Genomic DNA, 21752 nt, shown 5'->3' with positions numbered 1-21752 from the left:
TTGTTGGTGTGCTCCAGGGCTCTTGTTGGTGTGCTCCAGGGCTCTTGTTGGTGTGCTCCAGGGCTCTTGTTGGTGTGCTCCAGGGCTCTTGTTGGTGTGCTCCAGGGCTCTTGTTGGTGTGCTCCAGGGCTCTTGTTGGTGTGCTCCAGGGCTCTTGTTGGTGTGTTCCAGGGCTCTTGCTGGTGTGTTCCAGGGCTCTTGTTGTTGTGTTCCAGGGCTCTTGTTGGTGTGCTCCAGGGCTCTTGTTGGTGTGCTCCAGGGCTCTTGTTGGTGTGCTCCAGGGCTCTGTCTTCGAACCTTAGTTATTATTTATTTATTTATATACAAGAAGGTACATTGGTTTGTGAGAGTACATAACTTTGGGGTTCGTACATTCTTGTAAAGCCACTAACATTCATAACATTTTGGGCAATTGTTTATCCGAGTTTATCCGAGAGCCACTAACACTAGTAGCCTCGACGAGAACAGGAAGCCGGCGGCTTGTCAAAGTTCCCCTCATTTGCCTTGATGATCTTTTTTAGCTGTACTTTAAAAGTTAACAGAGTTCTGGCATTTATGGCTTTGGCAGGTAGGCAGTTCCATGGGTTAATAACCCAGTGGGTGAAAAATCATCTCCTGTTCTCAGTCCTATGTTGTTTACCATGTCTGTAAACAATTTAAACAGGATTGAACAGCAACATCGGGAGATTTGCAGACGATACAAGAATAGAGCAGGAAACAAATTCAGAAATACAAGTGATATACAATAGACAGCATTTAAAAATGGACGAAAGATTGGCAGATGCAGTTTAATGCTGAAAAATGTATGGTTCTGAGCTTGTGTAATAATAATAGTTCCCAGATAGCAGCAGGACAATGTTGGAATTACAAGAAAGATCTAGGAGTCATGATCAGTAGGGATCTTAAGCCAAAAAATCAGTGCATATATATATATATATATATGTGCATATATATATATATATATATGTGCATATATATATATATATATATATATATATATATATATATATATATATATATATATATATATATATATATATATATATATATATATATATATATATATATATATATATATATAAATAAACATCTTATCTTATATATGTAATAAGGCAGCAAGTAGGATACTGGGATTAATTTCTAGAAGTGTTAGTAGCAAGACCACTAATATTGTTCTTCAGGTGTGTCTTATCCTTGTTAGGCCCCATGTAGATTATGCAGTTCAGTTTGGTCTCTGTTATTGAATGAATATAAACTCATTTGAGCATGTAGAGAGATTAAAATACGTTCAGAGAATGATGACATTATTAACCCGACAGGAAATTTCTCTTGTGAAGAGATTAAAAAAAGTTAAATTGAGGGGCCCCTTCCCCATAGTCTGGATAAGTGAGCTTAGACAGTACAGCATAATGATTGGGATAAAATGCCATTTTGGCTCAGTAGGAGTGCTACTGGTGCATTTGTGAACTGTATCAAGTAATGAAGATTCTTTAAGAGCTCACAAATCCATACCCTGTTAATCCAGACCTTTTAGTAATCCAAACAGAATTGAGTCAGTTTGTCTGCCAAACTGAGACAGAGATCCGGGTTACTGAGAGTTTCGGCAAGATTACTGAATGACATTTGGAGATCTATGGTCAACAGAAGAAGCCTTCGAAACTGACAGTCAAAACAGACCTTGATAATCTACCCTAATAATGGAAATTCAAGTTTATTGTGTGTGAAAATACAAATTATGTTGGTTGTGATACACAAAATTGTGAATATGTTAATTTACCTTTCTAGCAAGAATTACTGCTAATCTGGATGTCTGGCTAACTTGTAAAGGCTTTGACCCCATATGATATGGATCAGCAATTGTTATCAGTACTATTGGTACTGTTTTCAAGATTTTAGGTTTATTTTGTACTCATTATTTTTTTAAATTTGATAAAATACTGTATATATTATGATGCATGCCTTTCTTACAGCAAATGGCAAGTACAATACTGCAATCAGTTTTGTCATTATTACTTTATTTTGAGATGGTAACTATTTTTGCATTTGTGACATAAAGAGGGCCGGGTAGTACAGTTGGGTTCGTTCTCGATGCACAATCGAGAATTCTGGGTTCGATTCCTGGGCGGGACAGAAATGATTGTGCACATTTACTTTCACCTAATGCGCCTGTTCACCTAGTAGTAAGTAGGTACTCAGGAGTTAGTCAGCTTGTTGTTGGGTTGCATCGTGGGTGGGGTCAGTAATTTGACCTTGAACCTCGATGAAAGCCTAACGTGTATGAATACACTGGTTTCCTGTGCCCGACACAGTGAATTATTAATTATTATAAATGTGACTTTGTGCTTCTTTTTTACAGGCTGCAGATTTTGCATCACTTTACGAGTGGCAGAGAAAGCAGAAAAGAGAACACGAGTTTGTCCTGCATGATGGCCCTCCCTATGCGAATGGACGACCTCATATTGGTCATGCTGTGAACAAGGTGTGATGCTCACCGTACTGGTTCTTCTATAAACAAGTTTGGTGCCGTGTTAATGTTGGGAACTAGGTTTTGTAGATAAAAATAAGCTATGATTTGACTAAGGTTTGAAGTACTGTATACTGTACAATATTGGTACAGTAATACTACATTGTTTAGTGTATCAATATTGGTCATGTTGTTAACAGATGATGTTACATTAACTTTCAATTTATTTACTAGAAGAGTATGTTCACATAATATAGATTCTTTAGTAAGTGATTGATGCATGAAATATTAGTTAATTTGCTTGTAATATTAAGTATACTGTGTAATATGATTCTATGTATATTTCTGGGAGGGGCTTCTCAGTAGCTTCCCTTGTCTGTGGAAGCCAGGACCAGAATCTGGTTGTCTTCTCTCAGGCAAGGGATACTTGGGGATCACAAGTCAACCCATTAAGCCTATCTTCACTCTCGCTCACCTGGTTACTGTAGTGTAATAATTCTTGTGGGAGATGATCTCTGACAGACTCATCATCTGCTTCACACTAATGGAACATTAGTTTTGTTGTGATTTATTATGTTTTTATTGTTTCCATTCCCTTTCACAATTGCATTTTATGTTTCCAACATTGTGTGTGCTCTAGCCTTACTTTTTGTTCTGACTGTGGGTCAGGGTTACGTAGGTCAGCTTGCATTTCCCTTGCTCCACCAGAGATACCTGCCCTGAGGGGTTTGGGCTTCTCCTGTACAGGGTAGCCTCTCTTTAGTCATCTCACTTCTGGGTAGCACACAGGACTCGTTCTCCTCTGCAAGGCTTGATTTTGGAAGTTTAGCAGTTAACTGTGTGCTTGTGTTGCAAACAGATTTTGCCCTTCTTCTTGTATGTCTTGGGCATTACATTTTCACCAAGGATGTGCTTGGATTAAATAAGTGATTGTTTTTATGCATGGTTGATTACGCCTTCTCTCGCAGTTCGTATCCATGGCTAGTCATGCCTTCCCATCCTTGGTATTTAGTAAAGATTTGGCATTTGTATCCCTCTGACTCTTCCTTGGTGACTGGCTCGCCTGTCTATGTGGCAGTCTGGGTGACTGGGTGTTTTCCTCATCCCTATTGGAGGTTCTATCTTATGTTCTTGGTCATGCTGGTTTAGCTTCTTTCATTTTCATACCTGATTACACCACTGTCTTCTTGCTTGTTGGTGTAGGGCTGCCCTTCTCCCACCTCAGAGGTCCTCTGCCTTGTTGAGGACTGTGATAGACCTCATCTGTTCCTCACTCTGAATGAGGTCTGGCATACTTTTCCAGGTATCTGGTTATTTCTCACCATTTGGGGCTTTTGTTCCCACCAATTGGGGCTTTTATTAGGTAGGGATAAGTCTGAAAAACTGGCATTGCATTTAAAGGATGAGTTAGGCTAAATGTAAAGTGGGCCTCTCCTCGCTACTCTGTTGACAATGTAGGTGTTGACATTGATAGTGGTATGGTGTAACTACAACCCGTTCTCGCAAATTTAATAAGTCAATATTGACTTATTAAATATGTGCATAGGTGACATACTTAACATAATAGATACCCTTAAAAAGATTCATAGAAAACACCGACCTTACCTAACCTACTTAGTATATTAAGATAAGCATCTTATTGCTTCGTAATTACAATTATTACCTAACCTATAATAGGTATAGGTTAAGTAATAATTGTAATTACGAAGCAATAAGATGTTTATCTTAAGATACTAACAAGGTTAGGTAAGGTCGGTGTTTTCTATGAATCTTTTTAAGGGTATCTATTATGTTTAGTATATCACCTATGCACGTAGTTAATAAGTCAATATTGACTTTACGAATTTGCGAGAACGGGTTGTGTAACTAACAGGTGGGAAGACCAACAGTTATCAGAGCGATGTTTAGGTGGTCACCCTGTGGCTGAGTATCACCTAGATGAGGTTTTGAATGTAGGTGAATAAATCCTCTGGAGGTCATTTTTGACTGGATAGAAAAGTCATGTGTTTCTCTCTTTTTCTTTAACAACCTGATTGAATTTTAAAAGATGATTGATATGTCAAAGAATAACTGTTACCATGGGCAGACTGTTGTTTGCGCATTTTCTTGAGAGAGCAAGACATTTTCTGTAGGGGTAATTAAGTGGCTTGTTCAATAAGCACCTTTCATATACAGTATAAAATACTCAAATCCTTATCTGTGATTGTATTCCCAGATTCTTAAGGATATAACTCTGCGGCATAAGCTTCTGAGAGGGTATAAAGTGCATTATATTCCTGGTTGGGATTGCCATGGCCTCCCAATTGAACTAAAGGCACTTCAGCAAAATAGAAGGAAGAAAAAAACACAAGACAAGTTTAATGAAAAGGATCCTCTTCAAATTAGAGCAGCTGGTAAGTGCCATTAAATATCTCTGCAGAACTGAACGACAAATAATTACTGTGCACCACAAATTAAATTATGAGTTGAGTTTATAATATACATAACTAAAAGACTGACAAATTTTTTTTCAGCTAGAAGATTTGCTGAAGAGGCTGTGAAGATCCAGCGTTCAGCATTTGAGCGCTGGGGAATCTTGGCAAATTGGGATAATGTCTATCGCACTTATGATCCAGAGTATGTCAGTAAGCAGCTGTACCTCTTCGCCAGCCTATATGAAAATGGCAACATTTATCAGGTGAAGTGTTCTTATGATATTGTAATGTTCTTAGCACTATTCAAATATATCAGTATTAAATATTATCTTTGCTACTGGATGATTATCATTCTTTCCGTCCCGCTCCTCCTTGCTATGCTACTGGTTGGGTCGGTGATGTTTACAACCCTGAGTGCTGTGAGGTATGTTCATCGGGTCCAGAACTGATGGGGGGAGCTGGCCGGGTGCTGAGGCCAGGCTGCCTGGTAGTGGTAATTGGTATTAGTGAGTTTTGAGCTCGAGTGACCCCTTTGTTCTGTGTGACTCGTTTGTGGTAGTTCTTTGGTGCTTTTTAGAAGCTTCATTTTCTGTGAACTCTCCAGTTGTCTGTAAAGCTGCAATGACTTTCAGGGAACCAGGTTCTGACTCTGGTTCCCTGTAGGCCAACATAACAGGCTGTGGCTGATGTGACCTTTTAGTATGAAAGAATCTCAGGAAGATGGCTTCAGGGCTGCTCCTGAAATTGATGTTTCATAACATTCAACGCTATTTTATTTTTTTGTGGGTGCCGTACTGTAAATGGACATATCCTGTCCATGTGTTTTGTCTGGTCTTGTGATGTGACTCGCTCCTCAAGGATTTTCATCTTTATTTGTTTTCTGAGGTTTCTATTCTTTAGGGACTTGTGGCTTGATAAAGGCTCCCCCCACATTATTCATGAGGATTTTCCCATTGTGTTTTGAACTGGAGCAGTCTTGGTATTTATGCTTTTGGCTGGTAGGCTATTTAATGGGTTTATTACACTGGGTGAGAGAGCATTTCCCATTGTGTCTCCTGCATGTTTAGCTTGAAGCTGTTGCACCTTGTGTGAGTTACATTAGACTATTTAATGAACTGGTGTAGATTAATCTATTTGAAAGAGAATGTGTCTGTCTCTCTAAGATTTGAAGCTATGTGCTTGGGGCTAGTTACACCCAACTTTTCATGACGACACATGGGTTGTATATGGCTGTCGTATATGGCAGTATATTGAGCATGAAATGCAACAAGGAGACACTAGAAATTCCCAGAAATTAGTGCATCAAATTCCGGAGAATAGCACAGCGGCTATTTGAATATACTAGTACCATTGACGAGGAGCTAGCCAAAGCTGATACATTCCCATATGTGGAGCAAAACAGCAGTAAGAGATCATATGATAAGGACAAGGAGACAAGGAAGCATCCAAACAGAAAATAACAAGATGTGTGAAGAACTCAAGATATTCCAGGTCTGCTAATCGGATCCAGAGTGGAGACTGTGTAGTCATCTAGTTGTACTCGCCTAGTTATGCTTGCTGGGGTTGAGCTCCGCTCTTTTGGCCCACCTCTCAACTATCAATCGATCAACTGTACACCCCCAGGAAGCAGCAGCCCGTAGCAGCTGTTTAACTCCCAGCTACCTATTTACTGCTAGGTAATAGGAGCATCAGGGTGAAGGAAACTGCCCATTTGTTTTTCTGGTGGTGCTGGGGATCAAACCCCAGTCCCTGGGTCCACGAGTCTAGAGCGCTGTCCACTCAGCCACCAGCCCCCCCTAGGGCTGGTGGCGTGTGTTTGTGTGTGTGGAAAATGGCAGATTGAAGAGTAGGTAAAAATATATTTTATTTAACTAGATGAAACATAACTAGTAGGATCAAACCAGGTACAGTATTATTACTATGACCTCTTGCTTGTTTGTGCATTATTGGTTGTAGTACATATATGTAAGGCACTGCAGATATAGACATAGAGGTCTTCTTAGGCTTGATTTATTGTAGGGAAACACAGACCGATCCGTGCCTGAGGTCTTTCCTCTATATCTGCTCATGTTGAAATCCCTCCTTGCCATGGGGCATGGAGAGAGTCAACTTCCTCCTTGTCATGGCCATATTTCCCTGTGGCCATGACATCAGAGGCCCTGTGACTCTGATTTGTTGACATTCAACTGTAGTCAGCTCGGCAAAGCTACCAGTTGATGAGCCTTGTTGACAATTCCTAGCTATCTTATTGTACTGTATATAGGTTTAGGGAACCTCTGCTAAACATAATTAAATGGTTACAGATTAGGTGTTCAAACACATTTGTTGACACTGCTTGGCACATGCAAATATTTGGATGGAATCTTGCTCTTGCTCATTCAGTAACATTTGGGAACAATAATGCATCACTTGGGTCACGAAGTTCAAGAAAATAAAAAGCATACGAAGACATCGAGTAAGAATCGGCATATACCATTCTCGGAAATAAGTTCTGTATACTACAGAAATTATTTTTGAGTGGCATTCCTACATTATTGTTGTGGCCACAAATAATGGAAGAAATGGAAGTGGCTCTGGTGAAGCCAAGCAATATTGCTCTTTGAAATTAATTTCTCTTAATCCACACCATGAGATAAAGAATATAGTTTTTTAAAGTACAGGTAACTGTAAATTAATGATTAAAATTTCATATTTATATAAATTTAGTTTGTATACAGTACTTCATAAATGAAATGATATAATATAATTCAATGTGTAACATATTGCAGGACTACAAACCAGTGTATTTTTCACCATCTTCGGGAACATCTCTAGCTGAGGCTGAGCTTGAGTATAATCCTCAGCATTGCAGTCCATCAGTATATGTTGCTCTGCCAGCAAGTAATATACCTCAATTTATACAGGTAAATAGGTTTACTTTTGATGTAGCATACTAAAGGTGTACTGAATCATGAAATATGGATATCTATTTGTGAGAAAAATTGCATGGAATATGGCATCGAACAAGACTTGGTGGAATTGATTTATAAGAAAAAAGTAAATGTGTATTTACTGCATGTGGCCTGTAGCATAATGGTTAATGAAATTGGCTCACAGTGGATTTGTCCGAGTGAGATTCCCAGGCTGGGCGAGATGTTTCGGCAGTTCTCCTTACACCCTCTGCTGCTTCGATTTGGGTAAAGTGGTATGGTTCATGCCTCACCTCCTCCTCCCTTTACCAGGTGTTTCTAAGACTTTCCATGGTGAGTAGGAGGCTGGCAGATCCCAATGCAGATCCTCCATATATAATGGAGGAGTCGATATGAACTGTTTTATTAATTTTTAAAGTAACAGTTTTAATTGTATAATGTACTATATATATGCTAACAAATATAACAGCATAAATATCAATGATTTTTGGAAGTTATATATAGTGGTTTACATTAGTGCAGTTTCTGTGAATTAGTAAGATAGCTTGTAATATTTGGTGAACGCAGATATTACATGATGGCTAACAGGTAAGGTTTGCCACTGTGAGTGGTGGGACAAATCACTGTTTCCTCCAATAAATATTTTTTGTATTTGCTGTCATCAATTATTATTATGTGCTAATATAATTGATATACAATTAAATATTATGTATACAGTACAGGTATTTAGACTGTTGTTAATAGACCCTAACATACTTGTAGCTCATATTATAGTATTTTCTTTGGATATAAATGTTTTATTTTCTTCTGTTTTATATTCTTAATTATGGAAATCGGATGGAATGGATATTTGTACAAAGCTTATCGGTATTTTTTATTCTGTAATAAAGCATTAGGTACATCTGGTGGTACATTAGGTACATTATATATTTTGTTAAGAGTGACCCCTCAGTGGCTCCTTGAGCTTTATTTTGGCACCACAAAGTCTTAGCTAACACACCTTTGCAGTTGTGATACTTTGGAGAGTCCTTCAGTAGGGGATAGAGACCTCTGTTTGGCACTACTGTACTTTCATTCTTCCAGTCCCATTCCTTGGGTTCTGTTATGGATTTTGGCTTTAACTATAGCTCTTTTGGGGAAGGGTTCCAGGGCTTTGAAGTTTGCCAGTGGGGAGGTTCTTAATATTCTAAAGGGTGGTATAGTCATGTATGTATGTATGCTCTGGTGGTTAGAGACCTTGGGGATCCAGTTCCTCTGTGCTATCCAACCCTGAGATGCAGGTACATCGGAGGTTCTTCCCCTTCTAAACCAGCACAGTAATGATCTTTTTACATTGTATATTGCCAAGTGTCCACTGTTACTGGGGTCTCCTATTGTGTATACAAGTACTATAATAGTCTGTGCTGTTTCCGTGTTGAGGGGTCTGGTTTTCCCCACCTTCCACACTGGGTCCAGCAATCCTGCCATCTGCCCCTGTAGGCTCGGCAGCATTTGCCATGGCTCCTGCTCCAAGGTTGAAGTTGCAGCCTCAACCTGCAGTTTATGAACATGTTCCTGAAGCATTTTGCTTGCAGAGGTTTTTGATTGAACCATGCATTTTCGATTATTCTCTGATAACCAAGCTTCCCTTTGTCACATAGTGATCTAGATTCTGGCCTTGGCTTCTGGCAGGCAATGGATAGGTCATGAAGGCCTGATGTATTTAGCTAAAGTTTGGTAGTACCAGAGCTAAGCTCAGAGCTGCTGGAGGCCAACCAACAAAGGGCATTTAATTACTGTCAGTGCTTGATTTTTATAATAATTTTGCCAGTACTAACATGCATATTGTGGTTATACTGTATTATTCTTGCCTTCCTTTGTAATATTGTCATCGTGTTTGTGTACATTATAATCATGTCATTGGGTGTTGGAGTCGTCATCTGACATCTTCTGGAGTATAATCCAGTGTCAGGTCACCTGCTTGCACTAAATTACTAGATAAAATTGTAAAATCATTTAAAGATATCCTACTTCACGTAACTCGCTACGTATAAAGGTTGGCCAAGCTACACAACTCGGGGTCCTGCCATATCCCTCATAATGAACTTTATGAAAATCTGCGACTGACAGTTTTCTTTGATTGGATATGTTCAACATTATTAAATTACTTTGTTTTTAAATATTTTTCATATTTGCACTTGTAAAGCTAATATCCAGTACAGTGTAATTGGAGGGTTTCTAAAAAGTTTTTGTTAATGTAGTTTGATGGTACACTTTAGATAATAGTTTGTTTTCAGAGCAAACAATAACTGGTGACTTAACTCTTAACTTTTGTCTTTAAATTACAGTACAGTATGCATTTGGATCCAATTACCTAGCATTGGTTCTGAGGATCAACGTTCCTGCAGCAATGTTATGCCCCTTATGTGTAGAGGGAGTGTTGAAAAGTCTTGGGCTTTTGATGTTGATAGTTCTCTTTGTGTACCCATTGTTGAGGATAGGAAGGTTCTCCTAGTCCAAAGACTCAGAGAACCAAGTCACAGGTTGTTACAGAACCTGTTACAGGTTGCTTCCCCAGGAAGCAACCTGTAACAGTCGCCTAGATCTGGGGTATTTATTGCATGCCCAAACGTCACACCCTGCTTGGGAATTGAACTCGGTTGTAATGGGTTGAAACTTGAAGTTGTAAGTCAAAAATACTAGCCACTACTTTTCAGGTAACCTATCAGTAAAGTTAATCTTGTAAACCACTAACCAATAAACCTGAGTACATGTACAGTATATGTATCTCGAAAGTGCATTTTGTAGCTGTATTGAAATAACATTTAAAATACTTGTTTTGAAAGTACAGTATTCGAAAGGCTGAACAGAATTCATGCAAAAATATTTTATTATTGTTCGCAGGACAAGCTAACAGAATATAACAATCCAAATGTTTATGTGGCAATATGGACCACAACTCCCTGGACACTCCCCTCAAATGAGGCCATTTGCTACGCTCCAGATAAAGTATATACGTTAGCACTAGCCAGATGGAAGAAGCAGTTAGTGGCTCTCATTTGGGCGGAAGAGTTGCTACACGAACTTAAGAAAGCTGTTGGTGAAGATATTGTTCCATTCTGTTCCTTTAAAGGTCTGTAGACAATAGTTGTTTCTGATATGTAAGTTGAGTATAACCATAACCCAAAAACCCCGAAATGTATTTGTCCGAAACGCTGTGTGTATTAGTGGCTTCAGGCATTGTATATACTAGCTCTATTAATCCCACATAATGTTTGGAACTCATTTTCAATGTATGTATCATTACCTGAATAAATATCTTGTCTTATCTTATTGCAAAAAGCTTAATACTGTATTTATTAACCCTAGCACTTGTTCTTGTAGGGTTTACATTAGGCCTTTATCATGGCATGTATATTAGTGTACATGTGCACTTCTGAAATGTAATGTGGAACTAAATAATATATATTAGAAAAGTTTGTAGTGGTTTTTAGGCTTTAACAATAAGAATTAATAATGAAACTAGCTCTAGACTTCGTAATTAACTCGATGATCTGCTATGAAGTACATTATTAATGGGTAAAGTATTATGGAGCAGAATGGAGGGAGCATTGAACAAAGATAATATGAAAAAGAAAAAGCTAGAATAACAATTAAACTCCATAATTATTGCTAATACCCATGATAGTTTTGGTAGCTCTTTCTCTAGTGAACAAATCCTGTATAAATATTTTTGAGTTAGTGTTTGTTGGTTGCTTCTCATGCCAGAACTTTATGATCCACCTAGGGTACAGTACACATGCTAGGCTCTGGTTGATTTATCCCCTTTGCAAATGGCATTGTCAAATATTCAGAGGCAGAGAAAGTGTTATTCCTTTCATCAAATTTGCAAGCTGTTTGCTCCTTCATAGGTGGCACTCTTCATGTCTGTGTGGTTTGGAGGCTTACAATCCATGTTGCCCCAGGTCCTGGATTGCCTGGACTGGAAAGGAAAGGAATTATCAGGAGAAAGTGCCAAGCTATTATGACTATTTGCACTTGGAAGGGATAAGGATTTGGGATGGTATGGGGAAAAGGAATGGTGCCCAACCACTTGGACAGTTGGGGATTGAACCTACATGAAGTGAGGCTATCGATCTGTATTTCTTTCTTCTGGTTCGGCTGCTTGTTCTTTGTCCTTTCCCGACGTGACCTGTGTTAACAGGGTGATGCTACCTATTGTCTATCCATGGGCACATGGTACAGTATCTGTGGGTTCACAGCACTGTTCACTTCCAGTATGCTCTGGGGGAATGTTTGAGCTCATGGTTTTACCATTCTAATCATGTTTTGGCAACTTGGTACCTTGTAATTACCTAAGTGTAGTTACAGGATCAGAGCTACGTTCATGGTGTCCCATCTTCCCAGCACTCTTTGTCATATATTGCTGTAAAATTACTGCCTGTTTTAGTTTCAACCACCTTCTCACCTAACTTGTTCCAACCATCCAACTGGTAATTATTTCTTGGTGCTGATTCCCTCTAGGGTTACTGGCATTTCCTTCTTGCCACTGTAAGTTTTTTTCTGTTCTCTTTTGTGTGTTAGCTTGGAGAGCCTTTGAGGGAATTCCCCCCAGAGATATTGTACAGCATTGAATGTAATAAAATGCCTCTGTATCTCTTGTTGGCTCTTTGATTCCATATTACAGTACTCTCCTTTTCATGGCAATGAGGGATTATTACCTGGGGTGGTATGTGAATGACTGGGGTGGCTGGCTAGGACACTTGGGTTGCTGGGGCTGCCATCTGGTGGCAAGGAAGTACAGTAATGCTAACCAGTGGTTACATCTAGACAATGGGAATGTACATAGTTTGCATCAGGGTTGCAAATGTTGTACAAGCAGTTGCTTGCTTTGGTGCAATCTTTCTTTCTGGTAGTCTTTCTGCTGATGCTCTGGTGATCTTGTATCTCAAAACTTCCCTATTCCTGCTTTGATTAAGCAGGCTAGATTGTCGATCTGGTGTTCGGTAGGCACTCGCGATTTGTTAGAGCCTCGTGTGGTACCCAAAATTTAGAAGGTTCAAAGTGAGTAGCTCAGGAAACCACCAAGGGACACAGCAGAATTAGGCATCTCATTACATCTAATGATGGATTTACAGTGGGCCATCAGTAGCTCCCTGTGCTTCGTTTTTTCTGTGGGGTGGAGAAGTTTGATTTTGGGGACTTTGACCAAATGAAGGACATGAAGGACAGGCTGGTTGGTACCTCGGATGACCTGGGCTGCCATCTGGTGGTGATTAGGTGCATAACAGTTAGTGTGGCAATGATTGCTTATGTTATTGCCTCTAGGAACCTAGTTTTCTTCTTGCACTTGCTTGTTTTATTGCATTTATGCTTTCTGGTTAAATTTTCCTTGATTTAGAGTTCATCTCTGATCCCCCAAGTTACTTTTTCCTCGTAGAAAGAGTGATCGTGGCCCTGGCTCCCAGTAGGCAATGGTGGGTCTCAGAGGCCTGGTGAAACCTAAGGCTCAGCTGAACCAGAACTTAGTTTCATTTCATTCAGTGCTTGATTTTGTTATATATGTCAGCATCACAATTCCAATACTGTATATTGGAACATGTAGACTTGCTTCTCTGGTGGCTTCTATTATTTTCCATTGCAGTTGATCGCATCAGTCTGATAGCTAGAACAGAATTTTCTCATTGCACCCAAAATCCTGGTTGACCGATTTTCTTTTGAATGAAACCCCATTTTGTATCGCATGTATTCTGAAGTGCAAAGATATTTTGAAATCTCTTGGGTAAATTGAGAAGTACAGTTGTAATGAACACACGAGTGCTTCACCATAAATATTAATGCCGGGCTGTGTGCATGCTTGTGACACCTTGGGTGGCATGCAAGGGAAACTGTGCTTCAAGGTTCTCTTATGTCTTGTCCATACAACTGTAACCAACAAATTTATTAGGACATATTGTTGCCAAGAAATTTGTTAATCCAAGAAAACTGTGTTTGAGACGTGTGTAGTTGTCTGTATTGAAATGCTTCAATTTTGAATTACAATTCTAACATTTTGAAATGAATATAGTACATAGACAAAGCCTTTATGCAAACTATTTAGATTACTGTTGCTTTGTTACATTAATAATAATAAATATACTTTGCATATCTTTGTTAGTTTATGTATTATTATTATTTACAAGGCCACTAATTATAGACAACTCTTTTATAAAAGGTTCAGAGATGTCTTCTTTAAAGTATCGCCATCCTCTTACCGAGCGACTGTGTCCATGTGTCCCGGGTAGCCATGTTACGATGACTAAAGGAACGGGACTTGTTCATACTGCACCTGCACATGGCCATGATGATTTTGTTGTTGCTCTGCAACAGAAACTTCCAGTAGTAAGTGCAAGAGAATTAGTAATTGTTTGTTAACTGGTTCTTGATGCAGATGATAATCTTTTATGGTAAAATAAAAAAGTACAGCTAACATCACTAGGTGGCTACACCTCGGCTGTACTACAGGCCTCTTCATAACTGCGTGGGCTGTCATTATCCTGGTGCTGGCACTGCTACTATTCAGAATGTATCTTGCTTATCGAGTCCCTGTTTTCAGGTAAGTGAAGGCCATACTTTGGACATTGTCTTGTGGGGGGCCTTTTCTGGGGGGAGCCCCTACGGCTCCCTGGAGCTTATCGGGCTAATGTGTGTTATGTTAGACCGGGACATTAGCTATGGAGTTCAGACCTACCAGGGACCAGCGCCAGAACCTGGCCCCTTCAGAGAGGTTTCAGGGAGCAATGGCCCTGGAAAACCCCATATGGTTGGGGGTTTTCCTTATCTGCCATCGACCGGGGTTAGGCACCCAGAAAGGTAGGCGTAACAAAACAAACCCCACATGGTAAAAAACTACAACAAAAACCGAACAGAGAGGTAGAAAACTCCCTACAATCCCAAGGAAAACAATCAAACAATCAATTTACTGCCGCGCCGGTCGTCCGCGCAGCCCTCCCCTCCCCGGGAGGGGGAGGGAGGGGGCCCCGGACCTCACCGCGCCGGCTGCCGTCAGTTCGCAAGCTAGTGTCAACCGGGATAGACGCTTCTCTGGCCTCAAATTCCTTGGCGGTGTTTGCCTCGTGTGGCGTTCTCTGCTGTTGTTGTGGTGTGCGGTGGCCAGGAGTACCTCATCAGTGCCGGGGCTGCATGCGTCTAGGGCTTCCTTCCCTAGGCGCCCTGTGAGTACTGCCCTTGCGTGTCAGGGTTATCTTCTCTGGGGCGTTCGGGAACCGCTCCCGTAGAGGTTTTTGCTGCTCGGCATTTGCCTCGCCCTTGGGGCCAGCTGGGGCTTGGGGCCCTTGTTTGGCCTTGGGTAGGGAGTGGTTTTGTGCTGGTTAGGGCGTCAAGGTGTTGCGCGGCCTGCCACCTAAGCGGCGACCGGTTCCTGTTGCTCTGGGGACGGTGTACTTTTGCGGGGTTTTTCTTTTGTTTTGTTTTTGGTTGCCTGGTGGAGGTGCTGCCTCGTGGGCCCATAGTTCCCCTGGTATTGTTTTGGTGGTCCTCTGCTAGGCCCCCGTGCTTGTACACGTCCCAGGAGCTTTCAGTATTATCATTTACCCGTGTTTTGTTTGGGTTTCTTAACCGGTTAGCATCACCTTGCCCGGGCTTCCCGTAGTTGCTACCCTACGGGCCCTGGAAACCCCTGTCGGGGCTCGGGGACCCATGGAGGCGTCTCCCGAGTTCCAGCCTGCCTTGTGCGGGTTTGAAGGTTGCAGTGTGCCCTTGTCTCAGGGTGACAGTCACCTGTTTTGCCTCCGTCATGCTGCCTGTTGGGTCAATGACACCTTTGACCCGGAGTCTTGCGAGTCCTGTTCTCTGCTTGTGCTCAGGTTTTACTCTGAGGATGTTCCTATTAGAGTACAGGCAGCATCAGCGTTGCATGTTAGATTTAGGTTATTGCAACGCGCTAGGTTGGTTTCCCACCTGGATGCCCCGAGGCTGCCCCGTTTTGGCTTTAGGGACCCTGACCTGGGGGCGTTGATTGCTATGGCTTTGACTCCTACGCCCTCTGGTCCTTCCCCTGTGGTTCTTCCTGCACCACCCCCCCTGTGTCCGGCTCCGAAACGTATGCGGCTTTCGGCTTTGGCACAGGATTTAGTTGGTGGAGAGACTCGGGCTGCTTCGGGGGCTGCCCCATCCGGGTCGGGGACGGAGGCATTTGAGCCGGTTCCTCCTGCCGAGGCTTCTGGGTCCCACCAGCAGGCCCCCTTGTCTGCCTTTCCCTTGGACTCTACCTTTTCTTCAGGGGTAGAGGGTTTGGAGGACGGCTCTGCCCCGGGTCCCGACGTAAGGGATCCTGGGGCTGGGGAGGAGTCGGCCTGGGGGCCTTGGGCCCCCTGTGACCCCGCTTGGGTGCTTTTGCCTTCCCCACGGGGTTTATTGTTGCAGGGGGAGGGGTTTTCTTATCCTCCCTCCCTGTATGAGTATGATTTGGGTTCGGCTCCTCCCCGTGTTCGGTTCCGGGCGCCTTTGGGTACCTCGGCTCCGTCTTTACAGGGGTTTGCTACTTCCCGTCTCTCTGCGAAGGTGGCTCGGGAAGCTCTTGCTGCATACCTCTTGCGAGACCCGGGTTATGCCTCCCCAATGGATCCGTCCTCGTTTGAGTTCGGTTCTTCTTCCCGTTTTTGGGTACGTTTGGAGGTTCCGGGGTCTTCCTGGCTAGCAGACTGCCCTTTCTTTTCGTTGGGGGCGTGGCATGGGTTCTGTCGGACCCGCACGCTTGATTGGCGCGAGACTGCTACTTTTATGCAGGTCTACCTGGGGGGCGAGTTTGAGCACCTTAATGCGTGCTTATTCGCTCCTGTGCTTTCTCGGGATGTTGGCCTTTTCCAGCTTCACGTGCAGGTTCCTCAGCTTTCGGCTTCATTGGTTGCGGAGGAGTTGCGCTCCCGTGGGCATTTGGCTTCGGTCTTGCGTTTCTTTTCCCTTCTCGAGCTCTCTTCTACTTGGCTCGAGGAGGATGTGGGAGCGTTGGCTGAAGGGCCTTCGTCCGGGGCGCTTTCTTCGGCAGCTAGGGCGTCGGCTGCACTGTTGAAGCTCTTTGCGCCCATCCTGAAGGAAGCGGTGTCTCTGTTTTTTGCTTCTCGCCTCGCGTGCCGTCAGGCTGTGCTTGCCCTCTCTTTGGATTCCGCTTGGGCCCTGGCTCTTAGGTTTTCGTCTCCTTTTTGTCCGTTGCTGTTTGCAGAGTCTGCGGTGTCTCAGTTTCTGCATGCGGCTTCGGCTAGTTGTCGTCCTATGGCGGACTTGTTGATTCTCCGGAGCAGTCGTTCTCGGCAGTTTCGGAGGGGTCGTGCCAGGGTTTCGGTTTCCGCTGGTCGAGGTGGGCCTTTGGTGCCGGTTTCTGAGCCGTTGTTCCCTTTGGGGCCAGCGTCGTCTGGGCGGCGCAGTGTTCGCCCTGTTCGACGGTTGGGTTCTCGTGCGGGGCGTCGGCCCTTTCGCAGTTTGCCCCGTTGACGGGGCGATGGGGGGGAGGCTCGCTCTGTTTGCCCACGCTTGGTCCCACGATTTGTGGGCCTTTTCGGTCGTGTCATCCGGCCTGCGGTGGCGTTGGGCGACTCGTCCTCCTTTGGGGGGTTCGGGGCTAACAGGGCAGGTCTCTTCTCCTGCGCTTCGTCAAGTCATCTTGGAGTGGGTGCGCTTGGGCGTGGTCGAACCGACTACGTCCCTCAGGTGGGTTTCCCGCCTGTTTCCAGTGCCGAAACGGGACTGTGCGGATCTGAGGTTCATTCTGGACTTGTCCCGTCTGAACCCCTGGATTCCTTGCCCCTCCTTTCGGATGACTACTCTGTCTCAGGTCCGGCTTCTGTTGGAGCCGGGTGCCTGGATGGTGTCCCTGGACCTAAAGGACGCGTATTGGCACGTTCCTATTCATCCGGGGTTCAGGGACTGGTTAGGCTTCGTGGTAGGGCGTCACGCTTACCGTTTTCGATGCCTACCTTTTGGCCTGAATCTGGCACCTCGCGTTTTCACGCGTCTGACCCGAGTTGTGGTGACCCGTCTGCGTCTTCTCGGGATTCGGGTTTTGGCCTACCTCGACGACTGGCTGGTGTGGGCTCCCAGTCGGTCAGCTTGTCTGCTCGCCAGGGATTTGGTTCTTTCCCAGCTCGCCAGGTTCGGGTTCCTGGTGAACTGGAGGAAGTCCCATCTGGTTCCGTCCCAGGTTCGGACCTGGCTGGGTCTTGTTTGGGATTCTCGGACCGCTTCCTTGTCTCTACCTCCGGTGGCGTTGCGACGGCTGCGGGACCGCCGTTTGCTGTTTCTGAGAGGGTCCCGGGTCACTCGGCGGTTGCTCGAGCGGTTGTGCGGGAGTCTGAACTTCGCCATGCTAGTCTACCCGCCGGGTCGGGTTTGGCTTCGGCGTCTGTTTTGGTTCCTTCGGGGACGTCCTTTCCGCCTCTCTCGCGATCGTTGGGTTCGCCCTCCGGGGGTCTTATGTCGGTTGCTGCGTCACCGTCTTCCTCTTCGGATTTTTCGGGGTTCGGTGCCTTGGCGCCTTCCCGAGCCCTCGCTCGATGTGTTCACGGACGCGTCGTCTCTCGGCTGGGGCTTTGTGACCAGTGCTCACCAGGCAGGCCAGGGTCGGTGGGGTCCGTCCTTCCATCGGGCTCACAGCACGGTTCGGGAGTTCGCGGCTGTCTGGTTCGCGCTTCGGAGGGTTCGGGTCGCTCGGGGATCGACCATTCGCCTCCATTCGGACTGTTCTCCGGTGGTTCATTGCCTGAACCGCGGGGGTTCTCTTCGGTCCTTGGCTCTTTGGGGTTGGTCCCTTCGAGTGGTTCGTCTGCTGGATTCTCGGGGTTTGGCTCTCCGTGCGGTTCACGTCCGGGGAGTGTCCAACGTTCTGGCGGACGGTCTGTCTCGCTTCCTTCCCCTGTCCACGGAATGGACGGTCGACGACGACTCGTTTCGTTGGATCTGCCAGACGTACGGTCTCCCAGATGTGGACCTCTTCGCGTCGGCGTGGTCCCGGCGTCTCCCTCTATATGTGACGCCCTTCCCCGACTGCGAGGCGTTCGCGGTGGATGCTTTTCGGCAGGACTGGTCGAGGTGGGGTTACCTGTACCTTTTTCCTCCGGTCCAGCTGTTGCTTCGGGTTCTGGTTCGGTTAGAGACATTCCCGGGGAGAGTAGTCCTCGTGGCCCCTTGGTGGCCGGCCCAGCCTTGGTTTCCGGTGCTTCTGGCTCGGTGCCCGAACCCGGGACGTTTCCCGCGGCTCCGCCTCTTTCAGCAGGTCGGTCCGATCCGGTACGGGGCTGGTTCGACCTTCTCCTCTGCTCTTCGCGTCTGGTCTTTTTGACGCGGGTGTATCACCATTTCTATGGTGATCAGGTGGCTTCTTTGATGGTGTCCCACCTGAGAGCTTCGTCTAGGCGACAGTATGAAGTTTCCTGGCGTTCCTTTCGCCATTTTCTGGCTCTTCGTAGGTTGTCTTTTCTCTCGGATCGGGTTGTTTTGTCCTTCCTTACTTGGCTTTTTCAGGACCGTCATTTGATGCCTAATACTGTCGCCTCGTATCGTGCGGCGCTGGCGGAGCCGCTCCAGCTCGCTTTCGGGGTGGACGTCACATCCGCCCCGTTTCGTAAGCTTTCCCGTGCTATGTTTCACCTCCGGCCTGCTCATGCGCCGCCTGAGCCGTCCTGGTCCTTGGACAGGGTGCTCTCCTATCTTTCCTCTCCTCGGTTTGTGGTGGCCCCTTCGGTTCCTGATTGTTTTTCCAAGGCTTTGTTTTTGTTGGCATTGGCCTCTGGGGGCCGGGTAGGGGAGCTTCATGCTCTCCTCCGGCGCAGGGGTTACTGCTCTTTTGGTCCTGGGGGTAGGTTTGTCCGTTTGCAGCCTTCTCCGTCCTTTCTGGCAAAGAACGAGACGGCTGCTTTCCGGAGGGGTCCGTGGGTCATTGATGCTTGGTTGGTTCGGCCGGGGGTGCATCATGTGTTGTGTCCTGTTGCTGCACTTCGCCGTTACCTGCGCGCTTCGGCCGGAGTGGCTGGGGATGCGCTTTGGGTTGATCCGGTTTCCCTCGTTCCCTGTTCCAGGGCTCGGGTCTCCCAGGTTGTCCGCAGGGTTATTAAATCTAGCCAGCCTGCGGTCTATCCTCGCGCCCATGACGTTAGGAAGTTTGCGGCTTTGGCTGCCGTGTTTGGTAATATGTCTTGGGCTCATATTCGGGCGCGTGGATTTTGGAAGTCGAACAGGGTCCTGGCCGCCCGTTATTTGGTGAATGTCCCTGCTCCTCGTCGTTCTTGTGTTGCTTTGGGTCGCAGGTTGCAGCCAGTTGTCTCGACTTCGAGTTGAGGAGTTTGTGGCCACCGCCTCCCGGGTAAGTCCCATTTTTCCTTCTCTTTGGGTATGTAGCTCCAGGGAGCCGTAGGGGCTCCCCCCAGAAAACCAGCGTTGAATGTAATGAAACGCCATTTTCTGGGTGAGCCCCGGAGGCTCCCTGGTTACCCTCCCTCCCATCCGGTCGGCGGGGTTTTTTCGCGTTGGTTGAAGCCTAGTTTCCGAACTGACGGCAGCCGGCGCGGTGAGGTCCGGGGCCCCCTCCCTCCCCCTCCCGGGGAGGGGAGGGCTGCGCGGACGACCGGCGCGGCAGTAAATTGATTGTTTGATTGTTTTCCTTGGGATTGTAGGGAGTTTTCTACCTCTCTGTTCGGTTTTTGTTGTAGTTTTTTACCATGTGGGGTTTGTTTTGTTACGCCTACCTTTCTGGGTGCCTAACCCCGGTCGATGGCAGATAAGGAAAACCCCCAACCATATGGGGTTTTCCAGGGCCATTGCTCCCTGAAACCTCTCTGAAGGGGCCAGGTTCTGGCGCTGGTCCCTGGTAGGTCTGAACTCCATAGCTAATGTCCCGGTCTAACATAACACACATTAGCCCGATAAGCTCCAGGGAGCCTCCGGGGCTCACCCAGAAAATGGCGTTTCATTACATTCAACGCTGGTTTTTTGCTTATGTATTGTTCCATTTTTATGTATTTGCTTCATGTATGTGTATTTGCTCCTGTTCACCTGGAGTTGAGTGCATTTATGTTTAACCTTTCCTAGGTTCTCACTGGTGTTTGCCCTGCCCTGACAAGGTTACTTTACCTAATGGAATAGGATGTCTGTTCCTGAGAAGCTGGCCTCCTGTGGGAGGGTGCCTTGCCCTGGGTAGTGCATGTTCCCAAGCTGCATTGAGTTTAGGTTCTCGGCAAGCAATTTATGTGTCTGGTTTTTGCCTTTGGGTCCTGGTAAGCTTCTAGTGTGGACTGGTATAGATCCCTTTGATCCTGTGGTCTTCGATGTTCATTGTTGCAGAGTCATTGTCATGATTAGGCTCCGGTCCGGGATGATGAGGTCTCTTGTCTTTGGGGAAGAATGTGTCCTGTATTTCTCTGCTCACTCCACTCCTTCCCGAGCCTTCCTGCCCTGCCCGACTCTTCAAACAAAGATTGCGTGTAGTTTTCTCTTAAGTTCTTAAGTGGTGTGTTTTTGTGCATTTGTACTCATTTTGGCATCCCATTTCTGTGGGTGCAGGGTTTTGGTGCTAATGATCCCATGGCAGGAGCATATTGGGCATTTGCTGCTTTATGTATCTGCATTTCTGTGGGTGTTGTTGCGGCCTGAAATTGATGTGGATGTTCGAGTCAACTCTTGTGTGTTTAGTGGTGTAGAGTTGAGATGATTGGTGGTTTCTACATGTTCTCCGTTTACTCCCATCCTTTCTTCCTCCTTCTTGGCCCTTCTAGTGTTTCAGGCCTTTTATTCCCTATGCTCTGGGCTCCACTGTTCTGCAGTTAGGGTCTGGGGTTGGTGTTTCTTTGGGCTGTACTCTCTCTCATGGTTTGCCCCTTCCACATCAGCTCCAACTGTCTACTACTCCGTTTGTGAAAGTGAATTTTCTAATATCTTTTCAGCAGCTTTGTTTAATTAGCTTAAATCTATTACCTCTTGTTCTTAAAGTGCCACGTCTCA

At 45.2% G+C, this 21752-nt stretch overlaps 1 protein-coding gene across 2 annotated transcripts in view; it reads left to right on the top strand.

Annotated features, from left to right (window-relative positions):
* Window positions 1-21752, top strand: part of IleRS-m (Isoleucyl-tRNA synthetase, mitochondrial) — a 62719-nt gene that overhangs the window by 1185 nt on the left and 39782 nt on the right. The window contains exons 2-7 of one of the 2 annotated variants that reach the window (XM_045732388.2): window positions 2357-2479; window positions 4680-4857; window positions 4978-5141; window positions 7647-7781; window positions 10671-10899; window positions 13981-14147. In XM_045732388.2, the coding sequence (XP_045588344.2) occupies window positions 2357-2479; window positions 4680-4857; window positions 4978-5141; window positions 7647-7781; window positions 10671-10899; window positions 13981-14147 (996 nt within the window). The remainder of the gene's footprint in view (window positions 1-2356; window positions 2480-4679; window positions 4858-4977; window positions 5142-7646; window positions 7782-10670; window positions 10900-13980; window positions 14148-21752) is intronic. The other variant, XM_069333747.1, reaches the window with a different exon arrangement.

The sequence above is a fragment of the Procambarus clarkii genome, chromosome 4 (assembly GCF_040958095.1).
Source record: "Procambarus clarkii isolate CNS0578487 chromosome 4, FALCON_Pclarkii_2.0, whole genome shotgun sequence".
Taxonomy (NCBI): domain Eukaryota; kingdom Metazoa; phylum Arthropoda; class Malacostraca; order Decapoda; family Cambaridae; genus Procambarus; species Procambarus clarkii.
Note: the sequence above shows the minus strand (reverse complement) of the source record. Positions and strands in the feature narration are given on the sequence as shown.